Here is a 13,277-nt window from a genome sequence, read left to right as displayed (position 1 = left end):
CATTTCATTTCATGAGAGTTTCAATTGAATTAAGTGACGAATGTTTAAAGCAGGCAGGTCTTTCAAGTCATAACCAAGTAAAATTTTAGCATACAGCTAAAAGCAAAGTCTCACACCTTAATTGAAATAAACTCTCTTAGTAAACAGCTGGAAAGGATGGATGATGCTCAGTTGAATTTGGTGTCAATTCTAAGTGTAAAATTCTACGAACATCAAGTCAATTAAAAGAAAATTGGAGACGACCTGTCTACGAGAGACATAATTTAAAGTCAAAATCAAAGGCAAAGTTATGAGCTGGGGACAATTGGAAAATTAAACAATTCGAAATCACAGAAATAAAAGTAACACCTATTGAAACCAAAGCCTTTTTAAATCACGATGTGGAGATGCCGGCGTTGGACTGGGGTGAGCACAGTAAGAAGTCTTACAACACCAGGTTAAAGTCCAACAGGTTTGTTTCAAACACGAGCTTTCGGAGCACGGCTCCTTCTACTTCAGCACGGCTCCTGAAGAAGGAGCCGTGCTCCGAAAGCTCGTGTTTGAAACAAACCTGTTGGACTTTAACCTGGTGTTGTAAGACTTCTTACTGTTTTTAAATCACATGAGAGGTGACGTTATGCCCAAAATGAATAATTAGTTGTATTCAAATGTTTACATCAAAGATACTTTTTAACAATAAAAGTGAAACAACCTCATTTACAATAACGTCATTAAAACTTAATAACTCTTCGAAAGAGAATATAAACCCGAAGAAAGGGGACAGCCAGCAGAGCCAGTTCTCACAGCTCGGTACATGGGAAGGATAGGACACAGCAACCGAGTTCACCAGCGAATACAACTCAAGAAGACCAGACTTTAAAGAAGATTGATTGTCAAGGTGGGCCTGAAGGTCCCTTCAACCAACAGGAAGGATCCAGAAGCAAGATCTTTTTACCTTTCTGTTAAGAAAGTGTTTACAGCTTAAAAAAAAATAATAATAAAATAACTTAAAAATATTAACCTGAAACAGTGGTTATTAGCCTACTTTACTCACTTAGCAACGCAGGACCCAGGACATCGATGCTACTAAGGGGTAAGTAGGTAAAATTCTTCGGTGAAGGTATGGGTTATACTGGGGGATAACTCGAAAATATAGTTTGACCTGAATAGCACCCACCAAAGCCTGCATCGGAGTCGGGGAGTGAGAATCCCTGTTCACCATTTAGAATATCGACCCTTTTTTGGTATAGGGGAATTCTAAGAATAGTGGTGAGTTTTAACTTCAAGGTGTATTCGTGGACAGCACTCTGCACCAGTGTCCGAAAGTCTTTTTATTGCTTCAACATAATAACTTAACAATTTACGTAGCTACTCCTCCTTTGTATAAAGAACGCATTTTGAAACATTCCTGTTTCTTCTCGTACACAAATCCGGCAGTTCCTATTTAAAATCAACTCTACCGACCAATTCCTTCAGTAAGCAAACTAAAATCCATGGACAGTGCATACGGCAACCCAGGAGAGGGTCCACATCAGTCCCCCACTGGTCTGGGTCCAGAACGCCTGCTCCTCCTCTCCTGGCCTTTGACCCCAGTGGGCATGTCTTCCCCCAGGATGGCACTGTAGCCCGAGCTGTCCTCTCCAAGTGTGGCGTTTACTTTTGAGCGGCTGTCTTGGATTGCAGCCTGTATACTCTGCAGGTCCCACCGTGTCCTGACCAATGCGTCTTCCACTGTGAAAATACCATCACGTGTTCGCCGCACGTGGGTACAGACTGCTGACGACTTCAGCTCCAAACCTATTTCATGAACCATCTTTCGCAAGTACTGCTGGGTCTCGTGTAGACACTGGATCGCTGAGGAAAAAGGGAAAACATTATCAGCATCTACTGGTAAAAGGAGCGGAGTGGATTCGGGACCAGAAAGGAGATTTATGCCTGGAGGGAGGGAAAAATATGCTGCTGAGGCCATAGTGAAAGGAGGTAATTCAGACAGGAGAAGGGTTTAAAATTGAGTGAGGAGGTATTAGATATGCTGGCTATACTCAAGGCCGATAAGGCACTGCAGAGACACTGGCCATAATCCTCCACACCTTAGTCTCAGGTGGTTCCAGAGGACTGGAGAATTGCAAACGTTACAACCCTCATTTAAAAAAGGGTGTGGAGATAAGCCCGCAAATAGTTTTAATATTGATGGTGGGGAAGTTTTTACCGACGATAATTCAGGGAAAAATTAATTGTCATTTGGAGAAGTGTGGATTAATGAAGGAAAGCCAGCATGGATAGCATCTAATCAACTTGGAGAGTTTTTTTGAAGAGAGGGTTGATGAGGGTCATATGGTTGATGTGATGAAGATGGGACTCCCGACGGGCTTTTGATAAAGTGCCACACAACAGACTTGCGAGAAAAGGGATTAAAAGCGACAGGAGCAACGTGGATACGGAATTCTGAGTGACAGGAAACTGCTGTGGTTAATGGCTGTTCGGGCTGATGGAGCTCCCCTGGGGTCAGCGTTAGGACCTTTGTTCTTCCTGATATATAAATAATGACATAAACTTTGGTGTACAGGGCACAATTTCAGAATCTGCAGCTGAAATGATACTTGGAAGTAGTGAACTGTGAGGAGTTCTACATAAAATACAAGAGGACAATAGACTATTTGGTGGAAAAGGTGGACAAATGACAGATGAAATTTAATGCAGAGGAACAGAGTGATTCATTTTAGTTGGATGAGACATAAAAGGTACAATTCTAAAGGGGGTTCAGGAGCAGGAAGACCTGGGGATATCGGTACACAAAGCATTGACAGGATAAGCTTTAAAGCGTGGTCAATAAAGCAGCGTCCTCCTGGGCTTTAGAAATAGGGGCAGGGAGTACAAGCTGGAGTGCTGTGCCCAGTTCCGGGTGCTACATGTCAGGAAGACAGTGAAAGTACTGCAGAATAATTCAGAACTGTTCAAGGGATGAGGAACATCAGTTATATGGATAAACAAGTTGGGACTCTTTTCCTTGGAAATGAGAAGATTGAGAGGTTTGTTGGAGATGTCTCAGATCGTGTTTTCGGGATCCTTAAGGGGGAGGGGGAGCAGCCCCAAGTCGTGGTCCACATAGGTACCAACGACATAGGTAGGAAAAGGGATAGGGATGTAAGGCAGGAGTTCAGGGAGCTAGGGTGGAAACTTAGAGCTAGAACAAACAAGAGTTATTATCTCTGGGTTGTTACCCGTGCCACGTGCTAGTGAGTCGAGGAATAGGGAGAGAGAGCAGTTGAACACGTGGCTGCAGGGATGGTGCAGGAGGGAGGGTTTCAGATTCCTGGACAATTGGGGCTCATTCTGGGGTAGGTGGGACCTCTACAAACAGGATGGTCTACACCTGGACCAGAGGGGTACTAATATCCTCGGGGGAAGGTTTGCTAATGCTCTTCGGGAGGGTTTAAACTAGTTCAGCAGGGGATTGGGAACCTGAATTGTAGCTCCAGTACACAAGAAGCTGAGCGTAGTGAGGTCATGAGTAAGGTTTCAAAGTTGCAGGAGTGTACCGGCAGGAAGGAAGGTGGTCTAAAGTGCGTCTACTTCAATGCCAGGAGCATCCGGAATAAGGTGGGTGAGCTTTTCTAGCTAACTTCCTCTTGAGCCTTCCTTAGTACCTGGGACTTCGATGTTGTGGCCATTTCGGAGACATGGATAGAGCAGGGCGAGGAATGGTCGTTGCAGGTGCTGGGGTTTAGATATTTCAGGAAGTTCAGGGAAGGTGGTAAGAGAGGGGGAGGGGTGGCATTGTTAGTCAAGGACAGTATTACGGTGGCTGAGAGGACATTTGATGAGGACTCGAATACTGAGGTAGTATGGGCTGAGTTAAGAAACAGGAAAGGAGAGGTCACCCTGTTAGGGCTTTTCTATAGGCCAGAGATGTAGAGGAAAGGATTGCAAAGATGATTCTGGATAGGAGCGAAAATAACAGGGTAGTTGTTATGGGGGACTTTAACTTTCCAAATATTGACTGGAAACACTATAGTTCGAGTACTTTAGATGGATCCGTTTTTGTCCAATGTGAGCAGGAGGGTATCCTGATGCAGTATGTAGATAGGCCAACAAGAGGCGAGGCCGTATTGGATTTGATACTGGGTAATGAACCAGGAGAGGTGTTAGATTTGGAGGTAGGTGAGCATTTTGGTGATAGTGACCACAATTCGATTATGTTTACTTTAGCGATGGAAAGGGACAGGTATAAACCGCAGGGCAAGAGTTATTGCTGGGGGAAAGGCAATTATGATGCGATGAGGCAAGGCTTAGGATGCATCGCCTGGAGAGGAAAACTGCAGGGGATGGACACAATGGAAATGTGGACCATGTTCAAGGAACAGCTACTGCGTGTCCTTGATAAGTATGTACCTGTTAGGCAGGGAGGAAGTGGTCGAGTGAGGGAGCCATGGGTTACTAAAGCACTTGAAACACTTGTCAAGAGGAAGAAGGAGGCTTATGTGAAGATGAGACGTGATGGTTCAGTTGGGTTGCTTGAGAGTTACAAGTTAGCTAGGAAGGCTCTAAAGAGAGAGCTAAGAAGAGCCAAGCGAGGACATGAGAAGTCTTTGGCAGGTAGGATCAAGGATAACCCTAAAACTTTCTATAGGTATGTCAAGAATAAAAGAATGACTAAGGTAAGAGTAGGGCCAGTCAAGGACAGTAGTGGGAAGTTATGCGTAGAGTCCGAGGAGATAGGAGAGGTGCTAAATGAATATTCTTCGTCAGTATTCACACAGGAAAAAGACAAAGTTGTCGAGGAGAATACTGAGATACAGGCTACTAGACTAGAAGGGCTTGAGGTTCATAAGGAGGAGGTGTTAGCGATTCTGGAAAGTGTGAAAATAGATAAGTCCCCTGGGCCGGATGGGATTTATCCTAGGATTCTCTGGGAAGCTAGGGAGGAGATTGCTGAGCCTTTGGCTTTGATCTTTAAGTCATCTCTGTCTACAGGAATAGTGCCAGAGGACTGAAGGATAGCAAATGTTGTCCCCTTGTACAAGAACGGGAGTAGAGATAACCCCGGTAACTATAGACCAGTGAGCCTTACTTCTGTTGTGGGAAAAGTCTTGGAAAGGTTTGTAAGAGATAGGATGTATGATCATCTGGAAAGGAATAATTTGATTAGAGATAGTCAACATGATTTTGTGAAGGGTAGGTCGTGCCTCACAAATCTCATTGAGTTCTGCGAGAAGGTGACCAAACAGGTGGATGAGGGTAAAGCAGTTGATGTGGTGTATATGGATTTCAGTAAAGCGTTTGATAAGGTTCCCCACGGTAGGCTATTGCAGAAAATACAGAGGTATGGGATTTCATGGGAAATGCTCTGACTGGTGTCCAGTTACTAGTGGTGTGCCACAAGGATCTGTTTTGGGGCCGTTGTTGTTTGTCATTTTTATAAATGACCTGGAGGAGGGCGTAGAAGGATGGGTGCGTAAATTTGCAGATGACACTAAAGTCGGTGGAGTTGTGGACAGTGCAGAAGGATGTTACAAGTTACAGAGGGACATAGATAAGCTGCAGAGCTGGGCTGACAGGTGGCAAATGGAGTTTAATGCATAAAAGTGTGAGGTGATTCATTTTGGAAGGAATAACAGGAAGGCAGAGTACTGGGCTAATGGTAAGATTCTTGGTAGTGTGGACGAGCAGAGAGATCTCGGTGTCCATGTCCATAGGTCCCTGAAAGTTGCCACCCAGATTGAGAGGGTTGTTAAGAAAGCGTAAGGTGTGTTAGCTTTTATTGGTAGAGGAATTGAGTTTCGGAGCCATGAGGTCATGTTGCAGTTGTACAAAACTCTGGTGCGGCCGCATTTGGAGTATTGTATGCAGTTCTGGTCGCCACATTATAGGAAGGATGTGGAAGCATTGGAAAGGGTACAGAGGAGATTTACAAGAATGTTGCCTGGTATGGAGGGAAGATCATATGAGGAAAGGCTGAAGGACTTGAGGCTGTTTTCGTTAGAGAGAAGAAGGCTAAGAGGGGACTTAATTGAGACATACAAGATGATCAGAGGATTAGATAGGGTGGACAGTGAGAGCCTTTTTCCTCGGGTGGTGATGTCCAGCACGAGGGGACATAGCTTTAAATTGAGGGGAGATAGATACAGGACAGATGTCAGAGGTAGGTTCTTTACTCAGAGAGTAGTAAGGGCGTGGAATGCCCTGCCTGCAACAGTAGTGGACTCGCCAACACTAAACGCATTCAAATGGTCATTGGATAGGCATATGGACGATAAGGGAATAGTGTAGAGGGACTTTAGAAGGGTTTCACAGGACGGTGCAACATCGTGGGCCGAAGGGCCTGTACTGCGCTGTAATGTTCTATGTTCACAATCATGAGGGTGGCTGGACGGAGCAAACAGGGAGAAACTGTTCCCATTGGTGGAAGGACCGGAAGAGACAGATTTAGATAATTGTCAAAAGCAGCAATGGGACATTAAGAAAAACTTCTTAATAAAAGCAAATTATTGCAGATGCTGGAATCTGAAACCAAAGAGAAAATGCTGGAAAATCTCAGCGGGTCTGGCAACATCTGCAGGGAGAGAAAAGAGCTAACGTTTCGATGACCCTTTGTCAAAGCTGCTAGTGTTGTGTGGCTTGATGTTCAATTATGTTTTGTAAAGATCCTGTGCAGTCCTTTGGGAAATATCACTGTGCTGCATTAAGGGTGAACTGTTCAGAGATCTGTGTCATAGACTCCTAGAATCTCTAGTGCAGAAGGAGGTCATTCGACTCATCGAGTCTTGAAAAACTTTTGATCCATCGAGTGGATAGGGTTTGGGATGCCTGGAGGCAGATTCAATCAAGGCTTTCATTGGGAATTGGAAAGGGAAATCTGAATAGGAAAAAATGTGCAGAACTACAGGGAAGGGGACATGGTTAATTTATCTTTCAGAGAGCTGGGACAAGATTGTCTGAATGGCCTTCTTTCGTGCTGTAACCCTCATGGTGGCACAGTGGTTAGCACTGCTGCCTCTCAGCTCCAGGATCCCGAGTTCAATTCCGGCCTCGGGTGACTGGAGTTTGCACGTTCCTCCCATGTCTGTGTGGGTTTCCTCCGGATACTCCGGTTTCCTCCCACAGTCCAAAGATGTGCAGGTTAGGTAGATTGGCCATGATAAAACTTCTTTAGTGTCCAGGGATGTACAGGTTAGGTGGGATTACAGGGATTGGGGGAGTGAGCCTCGGTGCTCTTTCAGATGGTTGGTGCAGACTCGATGGCGCCTCCTTCTGCACTAGAGATCCTATGAGTCTATGACATAGATCTCTGAACAGTTCAGCCTTAATGCAGCACACCGATATTTCCCAAAGAAGTGCACAGGAACTTTACAAAACATAATTGAACATCAAGCCACAAGTGACACTAGAAGGGTGGCTGGTTTAGCTCAGTTGGCTGGACAACTGGTTTGTGATGCAGAGCAAGACCAGCAACGTGCGTTCAATTCCCGTGCCGGCTCAGGTTATTCATGAAGGTTGCCTACTCAACCTTGCCCCTCGCTTGAAGTGTGGTGATCCTCAGGTTAAGTCACCACCTGTCTCTCTCTCTCTCCCCCCCACCTCCTCAAAGGGGAAGGCAGCCTATGAAGACTTTACTGACTAGGATGACAAAAGTTTGGTTAAAAAGAGTTAAGGAGTGTCTGATGCACCACTATCTGGCTGCATCACAGCCTGGTATAGCAACTGCTCGGCCCAAGACTGCAAGAAACTTCAGAGAGTCGTGAACAACGCCCAGTCTGTCACATGAACCTGCCTCCCATCCATTGACTCCATTTACACCTCCCGCTGCCGGGGGAAAGCGGGCAGCATAATCAAAGACCCCTCCCACCTGGCTTACTCTTCCAACTTTTTTCAAAAGTCTGAGAATTCGCACTAACAGACTCAAAAACAGCTTCTTCCCTGCTCTTATCAGATCCTAAATGACCCTCATGTACTAAATTATCTGTTTGAGCTGCTCACAGAAAAATACTTTTCACTGTACCTCGGTACACATGACAATGAACATATCCAATCCAAAAGACGTCCCGAGATTTAAGGAGGGAATCTGGAGATTAGGAGTCAGACAGCTGGGGGCAAAGCCACTATTGGTGGAACAATTAAAATGGGAAATGCTCAAGGGGGCCAGTATTAGATGAGCACAGATATCGCAGAGGGTTGTGGGGCTGGATGATATTACAGAAATTAGGAGGGGTGAGGCCAGGGAAGGATTTTAAAACAAGAATGGGAATTTTAAAACGGAGGTAATGTTCAACTCGGTGCCAGTGTAGATCAATGAGCGAACAGGACTTGGGGCAGGAGTGTTTGGGTTAGCTGGAGTTTACAGAGGGAAGAATGTGGGGGAGCAGTCAAAAATCCATTGGAATAAATTAGTCCAGCAGTTAACGAGGGATGGGTGAGTGATTCAGCAGCGGATGAGCCAAGCTGGGCTAAGTGATATTAGAGATGGAAATAAGCAGCCTTATTGATGGTGCCGATGTGGTCAGAAATTCATCTCAGGGTTCAAACATGACACTAAATTTGCAACAAACTGGTTTAGTCTCAGACTCTTGCTAGGGAGAGGGATGAATTAAGTTTCTAGCTGTCAGGGATGGCTTCAGTTTTCCGAATGGTATTTCTCTTCATCAGTCTCATCGTTTCAAGACAGTGGTGGAGTTGAGAGAAGTGATAGGTAAGGTAGAGCTGGGTGTTTGCATTATACATCGAAACGGACACCTTTCTGATGGTGTCATTGAGGGGTCCCAACGACAGGCTCTTGGACATCGAGGTAACAGTGCGGGATCAGGGAAGAGAAGCCACTGCACGTGATCCCCTGGCTACAATTACATAGAAAAGAATAGCAGTGCCAGCCAGCTGGACGACAATGGAGAGATGTTGGAAGAGGATGGCATAGTCAACATGTTAAAGGCAGCAAGCAGGTCGAGAAGGCTGAGGGGTGAAAAGTTGACCTTTGTCACAGTCACACAGGATATCATTTGTGATGTTAAGAGTTATTTTGATACTGTGACAGGAGTAGTAAACCTGATTGGATGGATTTAAACATGGAGTTGCGGGAGGCAACAAGACATTCGGGAGGTTGGAGGTGGGTGGTAGTTGAAAGGAGAGTTGGATGATGACCAGTTTAGTTGGAATTTGATCAAGGGAGCTGGAGATTGGTATAGACAAGGCAAGCTCAAAGAGGACATGATGGGAGATCGGAGAGAAACATGGGGTTCAGAGCTTGAGCATGGGGGGCATTACAGTGGGCTGGGAAAGAGGCAAAAGTGGCTGATATTACTGAAATGCATGACCCATTGTCCACTCTCTCAATTACCTCCTCAAAAAATTCAATAAGGTCAGTGAAACAAGGCTTTTTTCTTTTGAAATCCATGCTGACTCATTATTCATTGTTATATTTCTCATTTATCTCAAAGTATATTATATTATGGTCGCTATTACCCAGATGTTCTCTTACTTTTACTTGTTTTATTTGCTCTGGTTCATTCCCCATTACTAGATCCAATAGTGAATCTTCCCTCGTTCATCTTTTTAAATACAGGGTTGGGAAGGAGGCTGTCCTTACACTACCCCCCCTCCCCCAGTGATAGTGTGTGCTAAGCAGGTCACAGAACGGGCTGCCAGTCGAGGAGCGGTGATTGGTCTGTGCTGTGTTGGTGAATGAACTGTGAGGCAGTATGATTGAATCTTTTGTCTGTAATGCAGGAAAGATCTGCTCCTTCAGGGCAGGAGGAAAACAACATGCAAAATAAGTGAGAAATGCAGACGCTGAGAGGAACCAGCTCAAACCCCTGGCTCAGTGGGACTGTACTGAACTGTACTGACGTACCCAGTGTAAATTTCGGAGGGGAAAGGTGTACACATCGAATGGCTGTGATGATGGGAGGGGATTTGTGCATTGGCCGTAACAACCCACGGGACGCCAGCTCATACGCCTCTTGGCTTTTCAAATCGATTCCGGAATACCTGGAACAGAAAACAGTTACTGCACTGAGAGAATAATCATTAATCCAACCAGCTCACTATTCTGCCACTAACCCAGTGTGCACTGGCACCAGAACACTGGTACCCCCACCAGCATCAGTCACACAGTTCTCACATGAAATGAAAATGAAATGAAATGAAAATTGCTTATTGTCACAAGTAGGCTTCAAATGAAGTTACTGCGAAAAGCCCCTATTCCCCACATTCCAGCGCCTGTTCGGGGAGGCTGGTACGGGAATTGAACCGTGCTGCTGGCCTGCCCTTGGTCTGCTTTTAAAGCCAGCGATTTAGCCCAGTGTGCAGCCCAGCCCAGCCACATTGAGGGCCTGCTGTGTTTTCGACAGAACCAACTTTTGTTTTTATAAATTTAGAGTACCCAATTCATTTTTTCCAATTAAGGGGCAATTTAGCATGGCCAATCCACCTACCCTGCACATCTTTGGGTTGTGGGGGCAAAACCCACGCAAACATGGGGAGAATGTGCAAACTCCACACGGACAGTGACCCAGAGCCAGGATCGAGCCTGGGACCTCGGCGCCGTGAGGCAGCAATGCTAACCACTGTGCCACCGTGCTGCCCTAGAACTACCTTTTACGCCCACTGTGTCATCAGGGAGCAGGGTCCAGGTTTACATCCTCTGCTGGGTCGCAGTGGAGCGATACAACAAGGCTTAGTGTCCCAGGATAACTGAGGTGGGACAGAAATTGACCAGGGTCCTTGATCCCACACAAGGAACTTTTCAGCACCGGGCATATCTCACACGGAGTTCTTCACCATCTCCTGTTTCATTTTGAATGGGATCCGGAATGAGAGACTCAGTGAATGCGGAGAGACTGGGATTGTCCTTTGAGCAAAGCAGGTTAAGGAGAGATTTAATAAGTGTTCTAAATGACAAGACGATTTGATCGATTAACGAAGGTGAGCAGCAGCCAGAGAGAACAGGCTGAAGGGAATTGGCGAAGAGGTGCCGATGAGAATTCTCACAGTAAGGAGCAGATTCAGTTAACATTACAGAACAGAATTGGAGAATGAGAAATTTACAGTTATCTGGATCGAACGGGGGAGTTAGACTAATTGGATAGCCCTTTCAAAGGGCTAGCACAGATATGATTGGCTGAATGACATCCTTTGGGAACTCTACAATTTTCACTGCTATAGTCAGAGGAACTTGCATTACCCTGGGAAGTACCATCAGTTGGGCTACTCAATAATAGCCCAGTGAGGGGCTGACAACAGGAGTTTGCCTTGTCCTCTGTACCCTCTGGTTCACATACGTACGTTAGCAGCGCTCGCTGATGGATTCCCTGAATCACTGCAATGATGCGCTCCAGCCTCTCCAACGTGATGTGATCTGCAATACAAATTATCCAGTCTCAGTACAGGCGAGGCTCCCAGAGTGACCAGAACCCAATCAGGAGCTCATTTCCCTGCAGAATCGCCTCAGGGAGTTCAGGGAGTGGGCGGTAAGGTGCCAGTAGGATCCTCGGCTGTGGGTTGTGCTGGTCACCCTGTGCCGAGATGGGGGTTGGTAGGTTACTGCCAGTGCCCCTGGGTAGGGGAAGGTTCCTAGTGTTCATCACAATCTGGTTATAAACTGCTGCTACATACATGTTAGAGGTCTGGGTCAGGGCAGGGTCGACTCGGGTCGGGGGGGGGGGTGAAAATGCTGGGACACTCTGGTAATGTCTCTGGACTAGTAATCCAGAGACCCAGGATCATGATCTGGGGACCCGGGTACGAACCCACCACGGCAGGTAGTAGAATTTCAACTCAATAAAACATCTGGACTTAAAAGTCAAATGATGACCATGAAATGATTGTCGATTGTCGTAAAAACCCGTCTGGTTCACTAATGTCCTTTAGGGAAGGAAATCTGCTGTCCTTACCTGGTCAGGCCTACATTTGACTCCAGACCCACAGCAACGTTGACTCCTAAATGCCCTCTGAAATGGCCCAGCAAGCCACTCAGTTGTATTCAACTGCTACAAAACACAAAAAGGAAATGAAACCGGACGGACTACCCGGCATCGAACCAGGCACCGGAAATGACGACAAACCCAGCCTTGCCGACCCTGCAAAGTTCTTCTTACTAACATCAGGGGCTTGTGCCAAAGTTGGGAGAGTTGTTTCACAGAGTAGTTAAGCAACAGCCTGACTTTGTCATACTCACAGAACTATACCGTACAGTGTTTCAGACATCACTATCATCCTTCCTGGTAATGTCCTATCTCACCGGCAGGATAGACTAAGGAGAGGTGGTGGCACAGTGATAGACAGTCGGGAGGGAGTTGATGAATCAATACTCCTCCATATTGAACACCACTTGGAGGAAGCACTGAGGGTGGCAAGGGAACAGACTATACTCTGGGAGACTTCAATGTCCATCACGAAGAGTGGGTCAGTTGTACCACCACAGACCGAGCTGGCCAGGTCCAAAAGGACATAGCTGCTAGACTGGGACTGCAGCAGGTGATGAGGGAACCAACAAGAGGGAAATACATACTTGACCTCATCTGCCTGCTGCTTGACCGTATCGGGAGAACTGACCACCACACGTCCTTGTGGAGACAAAGTCCCGTCTTCTATGTCTATGTTTCACATTGAGGATACACACCATCGTGTTGTGTGGCACTACCATCATGCTAAATGGGTTAGACTTCGAACAGATCTAGCAACTGAAGACTGGGCATCCACGAGGCACTGTGGGCCATCAGCAGCATCAGAATTGTGTTCAACCGCAATCTGCAACCTCATGGCCCGGCACATCCCCCACTCTACCATTACCACCAAGCCACAGGATCAACCCTGGTTCAATGGAGAGTGCAGGAGAGCATGCCAGGAGCAACATCAGACATAACGAAAAATGAGGTGTCAACCTGGTGAAGATACAACACAGGACTACTTGTGTGTCAAACAGCATAAGCAGCAAGTAATAGATCTAAGCGATTCCAGAACCAACACATCAGATCTAAGCTCTGTAGTCCTGTCACATCCAGCCGTGAATAGTGGTAGACAATTAAACTCACTGGAGAAGGCAGCTCCAAAAATATCCACAACCCGAATGTTGGAGGAGCCCAGCACATATATGTGCAAAAGGCAATATTTAAAAAAAATTTAGAGTACCCAATTCATTTTGTTCCAATTAAGGGTCAATTTAGCGAGACCAATCCACCTACTCTGCACATCTTTGGGCTGTGGGGGTGAAACCCACGCAAACACAGGGAGAATGTGCAAACTCCACACGGACAGTGACCTAGGGGCTGGGATCGAACCTGGGACCTCGGCGCCGTGAGGCAGCAGTG

At 46.2% G+C, this 13,277-nt stretch overlaps 1 protein-coding gene across 2 annotated transcripts in view; it reads right to left on the bottom strand.

Annotated features, from left to right (window-relative positions):
* Positions 1–1,291: 1,291 nt before the first annotated feature.
* The window catches only part of trub2 (TruB pseudouridine (psi) synthase family member 2), a 33,103-nt gene continuing 21,117 nt past the window's right edge, over positions 1,292–13,277 (bottom strand). For both annotated transcript variants that reach the window (XM_038782191.1, XM_038782192.1), the window contains 3 exons: positions 11,254–11,326; positions 9,821–9,957; positions 1,292–1,833 (listed from right to left, as the gene is read on the bottom strand). In XM_038782191.1, coding sequence (XP_038638119.1) covers positions 1,511–1,833; positions 9,821–9,957; positions 11,254–11,326 — 533 coding nt within the window. In that variant the 3' untranslated portion in view covers positions 1,292–1,510. The remainder of the gene's footprint in view (positions 1,834–9,820; positions 9,958–11,253; positions 11,327–13,277) is intronic.

Source organism: Scyliorhinus canicula, chromosome 21 (assembly GCF_902713615.1).
Source record: "Scyliorhinus canicula chromosome 21, sScyCan1.1, whole genome shotgun sequence".
Lineage (NCBI taxonomy): Eukaryota > Metazoa > Chordata > Chondrichthyes > Carcharhiniformes > Scyliorhinidae > Scyliorhinus > Scyliorhinus canicula.
Note: the sequence above shows the minus strand (reverse complement) of the source record. Positions and strands in the feature narration are given on the sequence as shown.